This window comes from Coregonus clupeaformis, chromosome 8, assembly GCF_020615455.1.
Source record: "Coregonus clupeaformis isolate EN_2021a chromosome 8, ASM2061545v1, whole genome shotgun sequence".
In the NCBI taxonomy this organism is placed as follows: domain Eukaryota; kingdom Metazoa; phylum Chordata; class Actinopteri; order Salmoniformes; family Salmonidae; genus Coregonus; species Coregonus clupeaformis.
Genome location: NC_059199.1, coordinates 44,858,009 through 44,880,887, shown reverse-complemented (window position 1 = coordinate 44,880,887; position 22,879 = coordinate 44,858,009). Strand labels below are relative to the sequence as shown.

Here is a 22,879-nt window from a genome sequence, read left to right as displayed (position 1 = left end):
CCTCTTTGCAGATCTTCTCCAAGTCATTAAGGTTTCGAGCCTGGCGTTTGGCAACTCGAACCTTCAGCTCCCTCCACAGATTTTCTATGGGATTAAGGTCTGGAGACTGGCTAGGCCACTCCAGGACCTTAATGTGCTACTTCTTGAGCCACTCCTTTGTTGCCTTGGTCTTTTGTTTTGGGTCATTGTCATGCTGGAATACCCATCCACGACCCATTTTCAATGCCCTGGCTGAGGGAAGGAGGTTCTCACCCAAGATTTGACGGTACATGGCCCTGTCCATCGTCCCTTTGATGCGGTGAAGTTGTCCTGTCCCCTTAGCAGAAAAACACCCCCAAAGCATAATGTTTCCACCTCCATGTTTGACGGTGGGGATGGTTTTCTTGGGGTCATAGGCAGCATTCCTCCTCCTCCAAACACGGCGAGTTGAGTTGATGCCAAAGAGCTCGATTTTGGTCTCATCTGACCACAACACTTTCACCCAGTTCTCCTCTGAATCATTCAGATGTTCATTGGCAAACTTCAGATGGGCCTGTATATGTGCTTTCTTGAGTAGGGGGACCTTGCGGGTGCTGCAGGATTTCAGTCCTTCACGGTGTAGTGTGTTACCAATTGTTTTCTTGGTGACTATGGTCCCAGCTGCCTTGAGATCATTGACAAGACCCTCCCGTGTAGTTCTGGGCTGATTCCTCACCGTTCTCATGATCATTGCAACTCCACGAGGTGAGATCTTGCATGGAGCCCCAGGCCGAGGGAGATTTACAGTTATTTTGTGTTTCTTCCATTTGCGAATAATCGCACCAGCTGTTGTCACCTTCTCACCAAGCTGCTTGGCGATGGTCTTGTAGCCCATTCCAGCCTTGTGTAGGTCTACAATCTTGTCCCTGACATCCTTGGAGAGCTCTTTGGTCTTGGCCATGGTGGAGAGTTTGGAATCTGATTGATTGATTGCTTCTGTGGACAGGTGTCTTTTATACAGGTAACAAGCTGAGATTAGGAGCACTCTCTTTAAGAGTGTGCTCATAATCTCAGCTCTTTACCTGTATAAAAGACACCTGGGAGGCAGAAATCTTGCTGATTGAGAGGGGGTCAAATACTTATTTCCCTCATTAAAATGAAAATCAATTTATAACATTTTTGACATGCGTTCTTCTGGATTTTTTTGTTGTTATTCTGTCTCTCACTGTTCAAATAAACCTACCATTAAAATTATAGACTGATCATTTCTTTGTCAGTGGGCAAACATAGAAAATCATTAGGGGATCAAATACTTTTTTCCCTCACTGTATGTAGACACAGATATATTTACCATGTGTGCTTTGTGTGTGGCAGAGAACTTGTTATTGAACATCTCTTCCTTCCCTGTGTCTCACAGACTACCTCCCTAACCATGAGTAGGCCTTTGTAGGTATCGATGGACATGCACACACACACACACACACACACACATGCGTGCACACACACGCACGCACACACACGCACACACAGTAGAAAATGTAGATAATGGCGCCGGAGGAGATGGCTGCCGTTTTACAGGCTCCTAACCAATTGCGCTATTATGTGTTATTGTGTGTTTTTTTCGTGTTATTTGTAACTTATTTTGTACATAATGTTTCTGCCACCGTCTCTTATGACCGAAAAGAGCTTCTGGATATCAGGACAGCAATTACTCACCTCGTACTGGACAAATATTTATTTTTTCTTCATCGAGTCGGACGCGAAGGATTTACTTCAGACACCCGACAACGCCCAAATCCCTGTCATTCGCAGGAGAAAGAGACAGAGATATCGGGGACGTAGGTCGGGGTGCCTTGTAAGGATCCGACGGCGAGTGGGTAATCTGCCTCTTCCATCAGCCCTATTAGCCAACGTACAATCATTGGATAACAAAATTGACGAGCCACGATCACCAATATCCTACCAACAGGACATTAAAAACTGTAATATCTTACGTTTCACCGAGTCGTGGCTGAACAACAGCTGGCGGAGCTTACGCTGCATCGGCAAGATAGAACAACGGCCTCCGGTAAGACAAGGGCGGTCTCTGTATATTTGTAAACAACAGCTGGGGCACAAAATCTAATATTAAGGAAGTCTCGAGGTTTTGCTCGCCTGAGGTAGAGTATCTCATGATAAGCTGTAGACCACACTATTTATCAATTGAGTTTTCATCTATATTTTTCGTAGTGGTCTATTTACCACCACAAACCGATGCTGGCACTAAGAACGCACTCAATGAGCTGTATAAGGCCATAAACAAACAGGAAAATGCTCATCCTGAGGCGGCGCTCATAGTGGCCGGGGACTTTAATGCAGGGAAACTTAAATCCGTTTTACCTCATTTCTACCAGCATGTTAAATGTGCAACCAGAGGAAAAAAAACTCTAGACCACCTTTACTCCACACACAAAGACGCATACAAAGCTTACCCACGCCCTCCATTTGGCAAATCTGACCACAATTCTATCCTCCTGAATCCTGCTTACAAACAAAAACTAAAGCAGGAAGCACCAGTGACTCGGTCAATAAAGAAGTGGTCAGATGCTAAGCTACAGGGATGTTTTTCTAAGCTACCAGACTGGAATATGTTCAGGGATTCTTCCGATGGCATTGAGCAGTACACCACATCAGTCACTGGCTTCATCATTAAGTGCATCGATGACCTCGTCCCCACTGTGACCGTACGTACATACCCCAACCAGAAGCCATGGATTACAGGTAACATCCGCACTGAGCTAAAGGGTAGAGCTGCCGCTTTTAAGGAGCGGGACTCTAACCCGGACGCTTATAAGAAATCCCGCTATGCCCTCCGACGAACCATCAAACAGGCAAAGAGTCAATACAGGACTAAGATTGAATCGTACTACACCGGCTCTGACGCTCGTCGGATGTGGCAGGGCTTGCAAACTATTACAGACTACAAAGGGAAGCACAGCCGCGAGCTGCCCAGTGACACGAACCTACCAGACGAGCTAAATCACTTCTATGCTCGCTTCGAGGCAAGCAACACTGAAGCATGCATGAGAGCATCAGCTGTTCCGGACGACTGTGTGAACACGCTCTCCGTAGCCGATGTGAGTAAGACCTTTAAACAGGTCAACATTCACAAGGCCGCAGGGCCAGACGGATTACCAGGACATGTACTCCGAGCATGCGCTGACCAACTGGCAAGTGTCTTCACTGACATTTCAAGCAGACAACCATAGTCCCTGTGCCCAAGAACACTAAGGTAACCTGCCTAAATGACTACAGACCCGTAGCACTCACGTCTGTAGCCATGAAGTGCTTTGAAAGGCTGGTCATGACTCACATTAACACCATTATCCCAGAAACCCTATACCCACTTCAATTTGCATTCCGCCCCAACAGATCCACGGATGATGCAATCTCTATTGCACTCCACACTGCCCTTTCCCACCTGGACAAAAGAAACACCTACGTGAGAATGCTATTCATTCTCAGTGTTCAACACCATACTACCCTCAAAGCTCATCACTAAGCTAAGGACCCTGGGACTAAACACATCCCTCTGCAACTGGATCCTGGACTTCCTGACGGGCCGCCCCCAGGTGGTAAGGGTAGGTAACAACACATCTGCCACGCTGATCCTCAACACAGGGGCCCCTCAGGGGTGCATGCTCAGTCCCCTCCTGTACTCCCTGTTCACCCATGTCTGCATGGCCAGGCACGACTCCAACACCATCATTAAGTTTGCCGACGACACAACAGTGGTAGGCCTGAGCACCGACAACGATGAGACAGCCTATAGGGAGGAGGTCAAAGACCTGGCCGTGTGGTGCCAGGATATCAACCTCTCCCTCAACGTGATCAAGACAAAGGAGATTATTGTGGACTACAGGAAAAGAAGAACCGAGCATGCCCCAATTCTCATTGACTGGGCTGTAGTGGAGCAGGTTGAGAGCTTCAAGTTCCTTGGTGTCCACATCACCAACAAACTATCATGGTCCAAACACACCAAGACAGTTGTGAAGAGGGCACAACAAAGCCTATTCCCCCTCAGGAGACTGAAAAGATTTGGCATGGGTCCTCAGATCCTCAAAAAGTTCTACAGCTGCACCATCGAGAACATCCTGACTGGTTGCATCACTGCCTGGTATGGCAACTGCTCGGCCTCTGACTGCAAGGCACTACAGAGGGTAGTGCGTACGGCCCAGTACATCACTGTGGCCAAGCTTCCTTGCCTACCAGGCGGTGTCAGAGGAAGGCCATAAAAACTGTCAAAGACTCCAGCCACCCTAGTCATAGACTGTTCTGTCTGCTAACGCACGACAAGCGGTACCGGAGCGCCAAGTCTAGGTCCAAAAGGCTTCTTAACAGCTTCTACTCCCAAGCCATAAGACTCCTGAACAGCTAGTCAAATGGCCACCCAGACTATTTGCATTGTCCCCCCAACTCCCACCCCCTCTTTTACGCTGCTGCTACTCTCTGTTTATTATCTATGCATAGTCACTTTAACTATACCTACATGTACATATTACCTCAATTACCTCAACTAACCGGTGCCCCTGCACATTGACTCTGTACCGCTACCCCCTGTATACAGCCTCGCTACTGTTATTTTTACTGTCATTTTACTGCTTTTATTTTTTACTTATCTATTGTTTACTTAACACTTATTTTGCTTAAAACTGTATTGTTGGTTAAGGGCTTGTAAGTAAGCATTTCACCTGTTGTATTTGGCGCATGTGACAAATAAAATGGATTGATTTGATTTGGCACACACACACACCACAGTCTCTCTTCTTACTCACCATAAGCAGGCCCTTGTAAGCGTAGACGATCCCCAGCCAAATGGTCATGTGTGTGTTCTCACAGTGTTCCAGGAAGGGCCGGATGGCTATGTCCTGCCCCTGGGGGTCCGCCTGTAGGGATACACAGAGAGAAGAGATGGGCTGGTGAGTGGTGGGCTCATGCATGTCAACAACAACAACAACAACAACAGCATCAGCAACAACAACAATCAATATCTGAACACTCTTCCAAAAAAATAAGTTAGATAGCATCACCCAGTTGATTATTTCCTTGCTCTTTATTAACAATAAAATATATGTGACATATTCCGACAGTTCTTTGTCCATGCTGTCAATTAATATCCGCTTCCATCATGACAAATCTGGAGTCTCAAAGGAATGTATGAGAAATGCAGGAAAAACAAACCCTTTCCCTCTATGCAGGTGTTTCATATTTGGCCACTCACTCTCTGGCACGTTTTTTATTTTTTTATTTTTTTTTATTTCACCTTTATTTAACCAGGTAAACCAGTTGAGAACAAGTTCTCATTTACAACTGCGACCTGGCCAAGATAAAGCAAAGCAGTGCGATAAAAACAACAACACAGAGTTACATATGGGGTAAAACAAAACAAAGTCAAAAAAATACAACAGAAATACATATATATACAGTGTGTGCAAATTTAGCAAGTTATGGAGGTAAGGCAATAAAATAGGCTATAGTGCAAAATAATTACAAATAGTATTAACACTGGAATGATAGATGTGCAAGAGATGATGTGCAAATAGAGATACTGGGGTACAAATGAGCAAAATAAATAACAATATAGGGATGAGGTAGTTGGGCGGGCTAATTTCAGATGGGCTGTGTACAGGTGCAGTGATCGGTAAGGTGCTCTGACAACTGATGCTTAAAGTTAGTGAGGGAGATAAGTGTCTCCAGCTTCAGAGATTTTTGCAATTTGTTCCAGTCATTGGCAGCAGAGAACTGGAAGGAATTGCGGCCAAAGGAGGTGTTGGCTTTGGGGATGACCAGTGAGATATACCCGCTGGAGCGCAGACTACGGGTGGGTGTTGCTATGGTGACCAATGAGCTAAGATAAGGCGGGGATTTGCCTAGCAGTGATTTATAGATGGCCTGGAGCCAGTGGGTTTGGCGACGAATATGTAGTGAGGACCAGCCAACAAGAGCGTACAGGTCACAGTGGTGGGTATTATATGGGGCTTTGGAGACAAAATGGATGGCACTGTGATAGACTACATCCAATTTGCTGAGTAGAGTGTTGGAGGCTATTTTGTAAATGACATCGCCGAAGTCAAGGATCGGTAGGATAGTCAGTTTTACGAGGGCATGTTTGGCAGCATGAGTGAAGGAGGCTTTGTTGCGAAATAGGAAACCAATTCTAGATTTAACTTTGGATTGGAGATTCTTAATGTGAGTCTGGAAGGAGAGTTTACAGTCTAACCAGACACCTAGATATTTGTAGTTGTCCACATACTCTAGGTCAGACCCGTCGAGAGTAGTGATTCTAGTCGGGTGGGCGGGTGCAAGCAGCGTTCGGTTGAAGAGCATGCATTTAGTTTTACTAGTGTTTAAGAGCAGTTGGAGGCTACTGAAGGAGTGTTGTATGGAATTGAAGCTCGTTTGGAGGTTTGTTAACACAGCGTCCAATGAAGGGCCAGATGTATACAAAATGGTGTCGTCTGCGTAGAGGTGGATCTGAGAGTCACCAGCAGCAAGAGCGACGTCATTGATATACACAGAGAAAAGAGTCGGCCCAAGAATTGAACCCTGTGGCACCCCCATAGAGACTGCCATAGGTCCAGACAACAGGCCCTCCGATTTGACACATTGAACTCTATCTGAGAAGTAGTTGGTGAACCAGGCGAGGCAGTCATTTGAGAAACCAAGGCTATTTAGTCTGCCAATAAGAATGCGGTGGTTGACAGAGTCGAAAGCCTTGGCCAGGTCAATGAAAACGGCTGCACAGTACTGTCTATTATCGATCGCGGTTATAATATCGTTTAGGACCTTGAGCGTGGCTGAAGTGCACCCATGACCAGCTCGGAAACCGGATTGCATAGTGGAGAAGGTACGGTGGGATTCGAAATGGTCGGTGATCTGTTTGTTGACTTGGCTTTCAAAAACTTTTGAAAGGCAGGGCAGGATGGATATGGGTCTGTAACAGTTTGGATCTAGAGTGTCACCCCCTTTGAAGAGGGGGATGACCGCGGCAGCTTTCCAATCTCTGGGGATCTCAGACGTTACGAAAGAGAGGTTGAACAGGCTAGTAATAGGGGTTGCGACAATTTCGGCGGCTAGTTTTAGAAAGAAAGGGTCCAGATTGTCTAGCCCAGATGATTTGTAGGGGTCCAGATTTTGCAGCTCTTTTAGAACAACGTTGAGACTAGGGCTGCGTTCAAAATGGCAGCCTATCCCCTATGTAGTACACTACTTTTGAGCCCATAAGGCTTTAATCAAAAGTAGTGCATTATATAGGGAATAGGTTGCCATTTAGGATGCAAGCCTAGGGCTGCTTTGGAGGGACAAAAGGTACACAGTTTGCCATGAACGTGGGCTACTGACGGATAGGTTACATAGGATTGATGTGGCAGTGATCAAACATTCAGGTGAATAATCAAACTGAGGAGGTATAATGGCCTGGGGCTTGTTTAAACTGTCCTAATCCAGATTTACACTGTTAATCCAGATTTACACTGTTAATGGCCTTACCTAATGAGCCCTTATTAATAGGGTTGATTTACACTCCCACCCTCTTTCTCTCTCTCTCTCCTTTCCTATCTTTATCTATTTCTCTCTCTCTCTCTCTCTCTCTCTCTCTCTCTCTCTCTCTCTCTCTCTCTCTCTCTCTCTCTCTCTCTCTCTCTCTCTCTCTCTCTCTCTCTCTCTCTCTCTCTCTCTCTCTCTCTCTCTCTCTCTCTCTCTCTCTCTCTCTCTCTCTCTCTCTCCCCCTCTGTCCACTATCATCCCTGTGCCCAAGAAAGGGAAAGTAACTGAACTGAATGACTACCGACCAGTTGCACTCACGTCCGTCATCATGAAGTGCTTTGAGAGGCTAGTCAAAGACCACATCACCGCCTCCCTCCCCAACACACTCGACCCTCTCCAATTCGCCTACCGCCCTGACAGATCCATGGACGACGCAATCACCATTGTACTGCACACTGCCCTCACCCACCTGGACAAAAGGAATGCATATGTGAGGATGCTGTTCATTGACTACAGCTCGGCCTTCAACACCATAGTGCCCTCTAAGCTCACGGCCCAGGGACTGAACTCCTCCCTATGCAACTTGGTTCTGGACTTCCTGACGGGCCGCCCCCAGGTGGTTAAGGTAGGCAACATTACCTCCTCGACATTGATTCTCAACATTGGGGCCCCACAAGGGTGCGTCCTCAGACCCTCCTGTACTACCCACGACTGCGTGGTCTCACACAGCTCCAACTCCATCATCAAGTTCGCTGACGACACGACAGTAGTAGGCCTGATTACCGACAACAACAAGACGGCCTACAGGGAGGAGGTGGGCACTCTGACGGCATGGTGCCAGGTAAACAACCTCTCCTTCAACGTCAGCAAAACAAAGGAGCTGATTGTGGACTTCAGGAGGAACCAGGCTGGACACGCCCCAATCCTCATCAACAGGGCCACCGTGGAGACGGTCAAAAACGTCAGGTTCCTCACCGTACACATCTCCAAGGAGCTGAAAGGGTCAAACCACACGGACATCATGGTGAAGAAGGCACGACAGCGGCTCTTGTCCCCCGAGTGCCCTCACAGTGTTATACAGGAGCACCATCAAGAGCATACTGTCGGGCTGCATCACAGCCTGGTATGGCAACTCCACAACTGCAGACCGCAAGGCGCTACAGAGGGTGGTACGCTCAGCCGAACGCACCATTGGGTGCACAATGCCTGCCCTCCAGGACACCAACAACACCAGTAGTCACAGGAAGGCCAAGAAGATCATCACTCAGACGCGGGCAGTACAGGAGCATCATGGCAAAAACTGTAAGACTGGCCAATTGCTTCTACCCCTAGACCATCAGGCTACTGACTAGCCACCACCAATTAGCTACCTCCTCCCCCTGTCCCCCCCCCCTGCTCAACGGACATTTACCCTACCCCCACAAACATTTATAATTGCCGCAGTTGTTAATATGAATATATTATTGTTTCTATTTTATTTTTTAAATGATATTATTTTATTTCACTGCATTGTTGGAGCTCAAGAATTTCACTGTACGCTGTAATTACATCTGCAACCCTGTACATGTGACTATTAAACTCATCTAATCTAATCTCTTTCTCTCCCTCTCCTCTCGTCCTCTCGCTCTCTTTCTGTCTCCACCCTCTCTCCCTGTCTCTGTTGGCGGCTATTAGCGCAATGGCGACACATCTCGCCCCTTTAATGAAAACACAATTAAGGGTTTGGGGGACGTGGCCAGACATGGTAATATTTCAGACGTCTTTACAGATCTGTGTGTGTGTGTGTGTATGTATGTGTGCAGAGCATGTTGCTTACACTCTTAAACTTATTTGGTTTTGTTTACGTTAGAGCTAACAACAACACACATGCGCACGCACAGACTGTGTTTCTGATGTTTAGGAGCAAATAACACCTTCATTTAGAAATCAGGGAGGGAGGGAGGGGGGTGCAGAGCGAAGGAGGGCTGCATAAAGTCCTCTTAAAGGCAGCAGTGAATGCTGAAGCCCAGTTTTAGCTGCCCCACTTAGCAACACCCTGAGTATGCCTGCTGTCATTTTCAGGACGCACATGAGTGAGTAAACACATACTGTACATACGTAAGTGCATGAACCTTATTATGAACACGCGCACGCACAGACACACACACACACAGTCTTACACACACACACACACACACACACACACACACACACACACACACACACACACACACACACACACACACACACACACACACACACACACTCACACTCACACAGGTACACAAACATCCCCATAGATTCACACGCGTTGTATCAGACTCTACCTTTAATCATGTCCATATTAAGTCATGTTAATGTAAATGACTATCAATCATCACATTCCCTCAGGCCTTATCCCTCTACAGAGACTGCCTTACATTTTGGCTCAGGATCACTTGAAATGGGACAATTATGAGCCATTCATTCTTCAATTACAGTAGAACAGAGCCTGAGCCAGAGAGGTCAACCCCCCTCCCCATCCACCACCACCAGTCTATGCTTTTGACCATGCAGGGTCCATAGGACTGTGGTCAAAAGTAGTGCACTATAAAGGGGAATAGGGTGCAATTTGAGACGCAGCCCATCTCCTTGAAATGTCATGTTGTAGGGTACAGTTAAATCTATTCCCTCCATAATCCAAACCGCATTTCTATTCTCCTCTCCTGAGAGCTTGTTCTTTCTTGGATTAGGACTTCATATATGATTATACAAACAGACTCTGTGTCCTTGTTCGGTTTTACAACAAAGCTCACAAAGGATTAAAACATTTAGGTAGCAGACAGTCGCTATACACACACAAGTCTGCCGTAATATTACCTAGCTGAGACAAATGCTGCGTCCCAAATGGCACCCTATTCCCTATGTAGTACTCTATGTGGCCTAGGGTGGTCTAAGCTGCTGCCTCCAGATCTCATATACCGCTGCAGTATGGGTTTGAATACGGCCCACTGTTATTTCAGCACACTCTCTCCCCTATCTCTACCTCTTTACCTGTCTTATCCCATAAACAGAAAATATGTGAGGAGTGGGACTGCTCCAAGAAAATAAAGTAGTGCACTATATAGGGAATAGGGTGCCATTTGGAACGCAGCCAGAGCCAGATGACAACCTTGCATCAGAAACAATGACGTCAGAGCAACAAGTCTACAGAGATGACCGTTGGTACTTCTAATGTCCTAAAAGGAAACATAAAAGCTGCATGTACCGACTACACCGAAAGGGAACTTTAAAAGCATATCACGCCCAGACGTATGACCCTGCATATGGGGCCTGGTCAAAATATGTGAACGTAACCAACCAACAACGTGCCTCTGTCTCAGAGTATTTTGGGACGCCCAATAGTCCATTACCTCTGGGGTGATATTCAGAGATGGGAGTCGAGGGTTTCTTTCTACAAAAGCTGCCGGGGAAGAAAGTTGAAGTAGCGAGTGGTGACAACAAAGTGGGGCAGATGACGGAGGGGAGGGGACGCTATTTTTAATGGTATGTTCTGCCAATGATGCACACAGGAGAAAGGAGAGGAGGATGGGGGGAGAGGAGAAGAGAGGAGGACGCATAAATAAAGAGGTCATGGAACTCTGTGATATGATTAATGTCAAACTGTTGGCCAAACTGCTATTTTCAGTACAGATTACAGAACGAACCAGATAGGTACAATGTTCATTGCTCTGTGGTGCCTTTAAAAGGTAGAATCTGTTATATTCACTGTTGTTCAATAGTGATTTAATTTCAAACATGAATTCAGTATTGTGGCTTTAACCCTTACCACATTAGGTCAAATGACAGAATACTAAACACCACCGAATAAGACAAAGACTTCTACGTCTCATGGAGCTCTGACGGTTTCTCCTATAAGTAGTCTTGGGCTACCTTCCAATATCCATACTGACATGCCACTTAGAATGCATGCCCAATACATTACTTAATTAAAGTAGTTTACTAGTATGGACATTGGAACTGCGCCACTAGTGATAATATTAACCTGAAGAGCTAAACAGCTAAGCACAATCACCACCATGTATGCGTCCCAAAGGGCACCCTATTCACCCTATGGGTCCTGGTCAAAAGTATTGCACTACAAAAGAGAATAGGGTGCCATTTGGGATGCACAGCCTTCTACTGCTACCATTGCTGCTGCGACATGCCCTCTACAACTAATAACACTGATAAAACTTCTGTGTAAAATATGGAAAACTGGGCATCGGCATCCATGGGCTTCCATCCATCCAATCAGAGATCAGAACAGGCAGGAACATTAGAACCCTCGCCTATCCAAGGGAAGCTGTTTGGTGGTTGCCAAGCAACAGCCTGCAGCAGGCAGAGCCGAGGGGCCCAAAGCAGAGGCAGCAGCAGGAAGAGTGGCATGGAGGGAGAGAGGCAGGGAGGGAGAGAGGCATGGAGGGAGAGAGGCATGGAGGGAGAGAGGCAGGGAGGGAGAGAGGCAGGGAGGGAGAGATGCAGGGAGGGAGAGAGGCAGAGAGGGAGAGAGGCAGGGAGAGATGCAGGGAGGGAGAGAGGCAGGGAGGGAGAGAGGCATGGAGGGAGAGAGGCATGGAGGGAGAGAGGCAGGGAGGGAGAGATGCAGGGAGGGAGAGAGGCAGGGAGGGAGAGAGGCAGGGAGAGATGCAGGGAGGGAGAGAGGCAGGGAGTGAGAGAGGCAGGGAGCGAGAGAGGCAGGGAGGGAGAGATGCAGGGAGGGAGAGAGGGTGAGATGCAGGGAGGCAGGGAGGAAAGAGGCAGGAGGGAGGAGGGAGTGAGGGAGGGAGGGAGGGAGGGAGGGAGGGAGGGAGGGAGGGAGGGTGAGATGCAGGGAGGGAGGGAGGCAGGCAGGGAGGGAGAGAGGCAGGGAGGGAGAGAGGCAGGGAGGCAGGGAGGCAGGGAGTGAGAGAGGCAGGGAGCGAGAGAGGCAGGGAGGGAGAGATGCAGGGAGGGAGAGAGGGTGAGATGCAGGGAGGCAGGGAGGGAAAGAGGCAGGGAGGGAGAGAGGGTGAGATCTAGGACCAGCTTTCATTTCCCCAATCCTAACCTTCACCATTAGTGGGGAAAAAGTAACACAGACCAAAGATCAGCGTCTACAGCCAACTGCCCTCTGCCATCCTTCCATCTGATGTGACCATTGTTGAACTTTATGACTCGTCATAATCCCATTCCCGGGCTAATCCTTCTCGTACAGGGATGGTCCCTTGGCCTCCGCACCATGACACCAACACACACACACACACATGCACGCACGGCACGCATGCACACACGCACACACACACGCACACACACACAAACCAAATTGATAGCAATAGACAGAGGAAACTATGAAGACAGTGTAATTCCCTTGGTGGGCGATAAATCGGCGACTGATTTAAAAAGCAATGAACAAGCCCTGTTAGACAAGTCCAAAGGACTGATTTAATTTAACCATTCAGGTCCTCTAAGATAGACTAGATAGAACAGTAACCAACAGTAGATCTCTCTAAGATAGACTAAATATAGCAGTATCCTATAGTAGATCTCTCTAAGATAGACTAGATATAGCAGTATCCTATAGTAGATCTCTCTAAGATAGACTAGATATAGCAGTATCCTACAGAAGATCTCTCTAAGATGGACTAGATATAGCAGTATCCTACAGTAGATCTCTCTAAGATGGACTAGATATAGCAGTATCCTACAGTAGATCTCTCTAAGATAGACTAGATATAGCAGTATCCTATAGTAGATTTCTCTAAGATAGACTAGATATAGCAGTATCCTACAGAAGATCTCTCTAAGATGGACTAGATATAGCAGTATCCTACAGTAGATCTCTCTAAGATAGACTAGATATAGCAGTATCCTACAGTAGATCTCTCTAAGATGGACTAGATATAGCAGTATCCTACAGTAGATCTCTCTAAGATGGACTAGATATAGCAGTATCCTACAGTAGATCTCTCTAAGATGGACTAGATATAGCAGTATCCTACAGTAGATCTCTCTGGGATAGACTAGATATAGCAGTATCCTACAGTAGATCTCTCTGGGATAGACTAGATATAGCAGTATCCTACAGTAGATCTCTCTGGGATAGACTAGATATAGCAGTATCCTACAGTAGATCTCTCTGGGATAGACTAGATATAGCAGTATCCTACAGTAGATCTCTCTGGGATAGACTAGATATAGCAGTATCCTACAGTAGATCTCTCTGGGATAGACTAGATATAGCAGTATCCTACAATAAATCTCTCTGGGATAGACTAGATATAGCAGTATCCTACAGTAGATCTCTCTGGGATAGACTAGATATAGCAGTATCCTACAGTAGATCTCTCTGGGATAGACTAGATATAGCAGTATCCTACAGTAGATCTCTGGGATAGACTAGATATAGCAGTATCCTACAGAAGATCTCTAAGATGGACTAGATATAGCAGTATCCTACAGTAGATCTCTCAAGATAGACTAGATATAGCAGTATCCTACAGTAGATCTCTCTAAGATGGACTAGATATAGCAGTATCCTACAGTAGATCTCTCTAAGATGGACTAGATATAGCAGTATCCTACAGTAGATCTCTCTATGATGGACTAGATATAGCAGTATCCTACAGTAGATCTCTCTGGGATAGACTAGATATAGCAGTATCCTACAGTAGATCTCTCTGGGATAGACTAGATATAGCAGTATCCTACAGTAGATCTCTCTGGGATAGACTAGATATAGCAGTATCCTACAGTAGATCTCTCTGGGATAGACTAGATATAGCAGTATCCTACAGTAGATCTCTCTGGGATAGACTAGATATAGCAGTATCCTACAATAAATCTCTCTGGGATAGACTAGATATAGCAGTATCCTACAGTAGATCTCTCTGGGATAGACTAGATATAGCAGTATCCTACAGTAGATCTCTCTGGGATAGACTAGATATAGCAGTATCCTACAGTAGATCTCTCTGGGATAGACTAGATATAGCAGTATCCTACAGAAGATCTCTCTAAGATGGACTAGATATAGCAGTATCCTACAGTAGATCTCTCTAAGATATACTAGATATAGCAGTATCCTACAGTAGATCTCTCTAAGATGGACTAGATATAGCAGTATCCTACAGTAGATCTCTCTAAGATGGACTAGATATAGCAGTATCCTACAGTAGATCTCTCTAAGATGGACTAGATATAGCAGTATCCTACAGTAGATCTCTCTGGGATAGACTAGATATAGCAGTATCCTACAGTAGATCTCTCTGGGATAGACTAGATATAGCAGTATCCTACAGTAGATCTCTCTGGGATAGACTAGATATAGCAGTATCCTACAGTAGATCTCTCTAAGATGGACTAGATATAGCAGTATCCTACAGTAGATCTCTCTGGGATAGACTAGATATAGCAGTATCCTACAGTAGATCTCTCTGGGATAGACTAGATATAGCAGTATCCTACAGTAGATCTCTCTGGGATAGACTAGATATAGCAGTATCCCACAGTAGATCTCTCTGGGATAGACTAGATATAGCAGTATCCTACAGTAGAGCTCTCTGGGATAGACTAGATATAGCAGTATCCTACAGTAGATCTCTCTGGGATAGACTAGATATAGCAGTATCCTACAGTAGATCTCTCTGGGATAGACTAGATATAGCAGTATCCTACAGTAGATCTCTCTAAGATGGACTAGATATAGCAGTATCCTACAGTAGATCTCTCTAAGATGGACTAGATATAGCAGTATCCTACAGTAGATCTCTCTGGGATAGACTAGATATAGCAGTATCCTACAGTAGATCTCTCTGGGATAGACTAGATATAGCAGTATCCTACAGTAGATCTCTCTGGGATAGACTAGATATAGCAGTATCCTACAGTAGATCTCTCTGGGATAGACTAGATATAGCAGTATCCTACAGTAGATCTCTTGGGATAGACTAGATATAGCAGTATCCTACAATAAATCTCTCTGGGATAGACTAGATATAGCAGTATCCTACAGTAGATCTCTCTGGGATAGACTAGATATAGCAGTATCCTACAGTAGATCTATCTAAGATAGACTAGATATAGCAGTATCCTACAGTAGATCTCTCTAAGATGGACTAGATATAGCAGTATCCTACAGTAGATCTCTCTGGGATAGACTAGATATAGCAGTATCCTACAGTAGATCTCTCTGGGATAGACTAGATATAGCAGTATCCTACAGTAGACTCTCTGGGATAGACTAGATATAGCAGAATCTTACAGTAGATCTCTCTAAGATAGACTAGATATAGCAGTATCCTACAGTAGATCTCTCTAAGATGGACTAGATATAGCAGTATCCTACAGTAGATCTCTCTGGGATAGACTAGATATAGCAGTATCCTACAGTAGATCTCTTTGGGATAGACTAGATATAGCAGTATCCTACAATAAATCTCTCTGGGATAGACTAGATATAGCAGTATCCTACAGTAGATCTCTCTGGGATAGACTAGATATAGCAGTATCCTACAGTAGATCTCTCTGGGATAGACTAGATATAGCAGTATCCTACAGTAGATCTCTCTGGGATAGACTAGATATAGCAGTATCCTACAGAAGATCTCTCTAAGATGGACTAGATATAGCAGTATCCTACAGTAGATCTCTCTAAGATATACTAGATATAGCAGTATCCTACAGTAGATCTCTCTAAGATGGACTAGATATAGCAGTATCCTACAGTAGATCTCTCTAAGATGGACTAGATATAGCAGTATCCTACAGTAGATCTCTCTAAGATGGACTAGATATAGCAGTATCCTACAGTAGATCTCTGGGATAGACTAGATATAGCAGTATCCTACAGTAGATCTCTCTGGGATAGACTAGATATAGCAGTATCCTACAGTAGATCTCTCTGGGATAGACTAGATATAGCAGTATCCTACAGTAGATCTCTCTAAGATGGACTAGATATAGCAGTATCCTACAGTAGATCTCTCTGGGATAGACTAGATATAGCAGTATCCTACAGTAGATCTCTCTGGGATAGACTAGATATAGCAGTATCCTACAGTAGATCTCTCTGGGATAGACTAGATATAGCAGTATCCTACAGTAGATCTCTCTGGGATAGACTAGATATAGCAGTATCCTACAGTAGAGCTCTCTGGGATAGACTAGATATAGCAGTATCCTACAGTAGATCTCTCTGGGATAGACTAGATATAGCAGTATCCTACAGTAGATCTCTCTGGGATAGACTAGATATAGCAGTATCCTACAGTAGATCTCTCTAAGATGGACTAGATATAGCAGTATCCTACAGTAGATCTCTCTAAGATGGACTAGATATAGCAGTATCCTACAGTAGATCTCTCTGGGATAGACTAGATATAGCAGTATCCTACAGTAGATCTCTCTGGGATAGACTAGATATAGCAGTATCCTACAGTAGATCTCTCTGGGATAGACTAGATATAGCAGTATCCTACAGTAGATCTCTCTGGGATAGACTAGATATAGCAGTATCCTACAGTAGATCTCTCTGGGATAGACTAGATATAGCAGTATCCTACAATAAATCTCTCTGGGATAGACTAGATATAGCAGTATCCTACAGTAGATCTCTCTGGGATAGACTAGATATAGCAGTATCCTACAGTAGATCTATCTAAGATAGACTAGATATAGCAGTATCCTACAGTAGATCTCTCTAAGATGGACTAGATATAGCAGTATCCTACAGTAGATCTCTCTGGGATAGACTAGATATAGCAGTATCCTACAGTAGATCTCTCTGGGATAGACTAGATATAGCAGTATCCTACAGTAGATCTCTCTGGGATAGACTAGATATAGCAGAATCTTACAGTAGATCTCTCTAAGATAGACTAGATATAGCAGTATCCTACAGTAGATCTCTCTAAGATGGACTAGATATAGCAGTATCCTACAGTAGATCTCTCTGGGATAGACTAGATATAGCAGTATCCTACAGTAGATCTCTTTGGGATAGACTAGATATAGCAGTATCCTACAGTAGATCTCTCTGGGATAGACTAGATATAGCAGTATCCTACAGTAGATCTCTCTGGGATAGACTAGATATAGCAGTATCCTACAGTAGATCTCTCTGGGATAGACTAGATATAGCAGTATCCTACAGTAGATCTCTCTGGGATAGACTAGATATAGCAGTATCCTACAGAAGATCTCTCTAAGATGGACTAGATATAGCAGTATCCTACAGTAGATCTCTCTAAGATGGACTAGATATAGCAGTATCCTACAGTAGATCTCTCTAAGATAGACTAGATATAGCAGTATCCTATAGTAGATCTCTCTACGATAGACTAGATATAGCAGTATCCTACAGAAGATCTCTCTAAGATGGACTAGATATAGCAGTATCCTACAGTAGATCTCTCTAAGATAGACTAGATATAGCAGTATCCCTACAGTAGATCTCTCTAAGATGGACTAGATATAGCAGTATCCTACAGTAGATCTCTCAAGATGGACTAGATATAGCAGTATCCTACAGTAGATCTCTCTACGATAGACTAGATATAGCAGTATCCTACAGTAGATCTCTCTAAGATGGACTAGATATAGCAGAATCCCTACAGTAGATCTCTCTAAGATGGACTAGATATAGCAGTATCCTACAGTAGATCTCTCTAAGATGGACTAGATATAGCAGTATCCTACAGTAGATCTCTCTGGGGATAGACTAGATATAGCAGTATCCTACAGTAGATCTCTCTGGGATAGACTAGATATAGCAGTATCCTACAGTAGATCTCTCTGGGATAGACTAGATATAGCAGTATCCTACAGTAGATCTCTCTGGGATAGACTAGATATAGCAGTATCCTACAGTAGATCTCTCTGGGATAGACTAGATATAGCAGTATCCTACAATAAATCTCTCTGGGATAGACTAGATATAGCAGTATCCTACAGTAGATCTCTCTGGGATAGACTAGATATAGCAGTATCCTACAGTAGATCTATCTAAGATAGACTAGATATAGCAGTATCCTACAGTAGATCTCTCTAAGATGGACTAGATATAGCAGTATCCTACAGTAGATCTCTCTGGGATAGACTAGATATAGCAGTATCCTACAGTAGATCTCTCTGGGATAGACTAGATATAGCAGTATCCTACAGTAGATCTCTGGGATAGACTAGATATAGCAGAATCTTACAGTAGATCTCTCTAAGATAGACTAGATATAGCAGTATCCTACAGTAGATCTCTCTAAGATGGACTAGATATAGCAGTATCCTACAGTAGATCTCTCTGGGATAGACTAGATATAGCAGTATCCTACAGTAGATCTCTTTGGGATAGACTAGATATAGCAGTATCCTACAGTAGATCTCTCTGGGATAGACTAGATATAGCAGTATCCTACAGTAGATCTCTCTGGGATAGACTAGATATAGCAGTATCCTACAGTAGATCTCTCTGGGATAGACTAGATATAGCAGTATCCTACAGTAGATCTCTCTGGGATAGACTAGATATAGCAGTATCCTACAGAAGATCTCTCTAAGATGGACTAGATATAGCAGTATCCTACAGTAGATCTCTCTAAGATGGACTAGATATAGCAGTATCCTACAGTAGATCTCTCTAAGATAGACTAGATATAGCAGTATCCTATAGTAGATCTCTCTACGATAGACTAGATATAGCAGTATCCTACAGAAGATCTCTCTAAGATGGACTAGATATAGCAGTATCCTACAGTAGATCTCTCTAAGATAGACTAGATATAGCAGTATCCTACAGTAGATCTCTCTAAGATGGACTAGATATAGCAGTATCCTACAGTAGATCTCTCTGGGATAGACTAGATATAGCAGTATCCTACAGTAGATCTCTCTAAGATAGACTAGATATAGCAGTATCCTATAGTAGATCTCTCTACGATAGACTAGATATAGCAGTATCCTACAGAAGATCTCTCTAAGATGGACTAGATATAGCAGTATCCTACAGTAGATCTCTCTAAGATAGACTAGATATAGCAGTATCCTACAGTAGATCTCTCTAAGATGGACTAGATATAGCAGTATCCTACAGTAGATCTCTCTAAGATGGACTAGATATAGCAGTATCCTACAGTAGATCTCTCTAAGATGGACTAGATATAGCAGTATCCTACAGTAGATCTCTCTGGGATAGACTAGATATAGCAGTATCCTACAGTAGATCTCTCTGGGATAGACTAGATATAGCAGTATCCTACAGTAGATCTCTCTGGGATAGACTAGATATAGCAGTATCCTACAGTAGATCTCTCTATGATGGACTAGATATAGCAGTATCCTACAGTAGATCTCTCTGGGATAGACTAGATATAGCAGTATCCTACAGTAGATCTCTCTGGGATAGACTAGATATAGCAGTATCCTACAATAAATCTCTCTGGGATAGACTAGATATAGCAGTATCCTACAGTAGATCTCTCTGGGATAGACTAGATATAGCAGTATCCTACAGTAGATCTCTCTGGGATAGACTAGATATAGCAGTATCCTACAGTAGATCTCTCTGGGATAGAATAGATATAGCAGTATCCTACAGAAGATCTCTCAAGATGGACTAGATATAGCAGTATCCTACAGTAGATCTCTCTAAGATAAAACTAGATATAGCAGTATCCTACAGTAGATCTCTCTAAGATGGACTAGATATAGCAGTATCCTACAGTAGATCTCTCTAAGATGGACTAGATATAGCAGTATCCTACAGTAGATCTCTCTAAGATGGACTAGATATAGCAGTATCCTACAGTAGATCTCTCTGGGATAGACTAGATATAGCAGTATCCTACAGTAGATCTCTCTGGGATAGACTAGATATAGCAGTATCCTACAGTAGATCTCTCTGGGATAGAATAGATATAGCAGTATCCTACAGAAGATCTCTCTAAGATGGACTAGATATAGCAGTATCCTACAGTAGATCTCTCTAAGATAGACTAGATATAGCAGTATCCTACAGTAGATCTCTCTAAGATGGACTAGATATAGCAGTATCCTACAGTAGATCTCTCTAAGATGGACTAGATATAGCAGTATCCTACAGTAGATCTCTCTAAGATGGACTAGATATAGCAGTATCCTACAGTAGATCTCTCTGGGATAGACTAGATATAGCAGTATCCCACAGTAGATCTCTCTGGGATAGACTAGATATAGCAGTATCCTACAGTAGATCTCTCTGGGATAGACTAGATATAGCAGTATCCTACAGTAGATCTCTCTGGGATAGACTAGATATAGCAGTATCCTACAGTAGATCTCTCTGGGATAGACTAGATATAGCAGTATCCTACAGTAGATCTCTGGGATAGACTAGATATAGCAGTATCCTACAATAAATCTCTCTGGGATAGACTAGATATAGCAGTATCCTACAGTAGATCTCTCTGGGATAGACTAGATATAGCAGTATCCTACAGTAGATCTATCTAAGATAGACTAGATATAGCAGTATCCTACAGTAGATCTCTCTAAGATGGACTAGATATAGCAGTATCCTACAGTAGATCTCTCTGGGATAGACTAGATATAGCAGTATCCTACAGTAGATCTCTCTGGGATAGACTAGATATAGCAGTATCCTACAGTAGATCTCTCTGGGATAGACTAGATATAGCAGAATCTTACAGTAGATCTCTCTAAGATAGACTAGATATAGCAGTATCCTACAGTAGATCTCTCTAAGATGGACTAGATATAGCAGTATCCTACAGTAGATCTCTCTGGGATAGACTAGATATAGCAGTATCCTACAGTAGATCTCTTTGGGATAGACTAGATATAGCAGTATCCTACAGTAGATCTCTCTGGGATAGACTAGATATAGCAGTATCCTACAGTAGATCTCTCTGGGATAGACTAGATATAGCAGTATCCTACAGTAGATCTCTCTGGGATAGACTAGATATAGCAGTATCCTACAGTAGATCTCTCTGGGATAGACTAGATATAGCAGTATCCTACAGAAGATCTCTCTAAGATGGACTAGATATAGCAGTATCCTACAGTAGATCTCTCTAAGATAGACTAGATATAGCAGTATCCTATAGTAGATCTCTCTAAGATAGACTAGATATAGCAGTATCCTACAGAAGATCTCTCTAAGATGGACTAGATATAGCAGTATCCTACAGTAGATCTCTCTAAGATAGACTAGATATAGCAGTATCCTACAGTAGATCTCTCTAAGATGGACTAGATATAGCAGTATCCTACAGTAGATCTCTCTAAGATGGACTAGATATAGCAGTATCCTACAGTAGATCTCTCTAAGATGGACTAGATATAGCAGTATCCTACAGTAGATCTCTCTAAGATGGACTAGATATAGCAGTATCCTACAGTAGATCTCTCTGGGATAGACTAGATATAGCAGTATCCTACAGTAGATCTCTGGGATAGACTAGATATAGCAGTATCCTACAGTAGATCTCTCTGGGATAGACTAGATATAGCAGTATCCTACAGTAGATCTCTCTGGGATAGACTAGATATAGCAGTATCCTACAGTAGATCTCTCTGGGATAGACTAGATATAGCAGTATCCTACAGTAGATCTCTCTGGGATAGACTAGATATAGCAGTATCCTACAATAAATCTCTCTGGGATAGACTAGATATAGCAGTATCCTACAGTAGATCTCTCTGGGATAGACTAGATATAGCAGTATCCTACAGTAGATCTCTCTGGGATAGACTAGATATAGCAGTATCCTACAGTAGATCTCTCTGGGATAGAATAGATATAGCAGTATCCTACAGAAGATCTCTCTAAGATGGACTAGATATAGCAGTATCCTACAGTAGATCTCTCTAAGATAAAACTAGATATAGCAGTATCCTACAGTAGATCTCTCTAAGATGGACTAGATATAGCAGTATCCTACAGTAGATCTCTCTAAGATGGACTAGATATAGCAGTATCCTACAGTAGATCTCTCTAAGATGGACTAGATATAGCAGTATCCTACAGTAGATCTCTCTGGGATAGACTAGATATAGCAGTATCCTACAGTAGATCTCTGGGATAGACTAGATATAGCAGTATCCTACAGTAGATCTCTCTGGGATAGAATAGATATAGCAGTATCCTACAGAAGATCTCTCTAAGATGGACTAGATATAGCAGTATCCTACAGTAGATCTCTCTAAGATAGACTAGATATAGCAGTATCCTACAGTAGATCTCTCTAAGATGGACTAGATATAGCAGTATCCTACAGTAGATCTCTCTCAAGATGGACTAGATATAGCAGTATCCTACAGTAGATCTCTCTAAGATGGACTAGATATAGCAGTATCCTACAGTAGATCTCTCTGGGATAGACTAGATATAGCAGTATCCTACAGTAGATCTCTCTGGGATAGACTA

General features: G+C 43.6%; 1 protein-coding gene across 1 annotated transcript in view; it reads right to left on the bottom strand.

The window, feature by feature from the left end:
* Nucleotides 1–22,879, bottom strand: part of LOC121572543 (gamma-aminobutyric acid type B receptor subunit 2) — a 345,717-nt gene that overhangs the window by 17,822 nt on the left and 305,016 nt on the right. Inside the window, exon 14 of the mRNA XM_045222027.1 lies at nt 4,773–4,883. Coding sequence (XP_045077962.1) covers nt 4,773–4,883 — 111 coding nt within the window. The remainder of the gene's footprint in view (nt 1–4,772; nt 4,884–22,879) is intronic.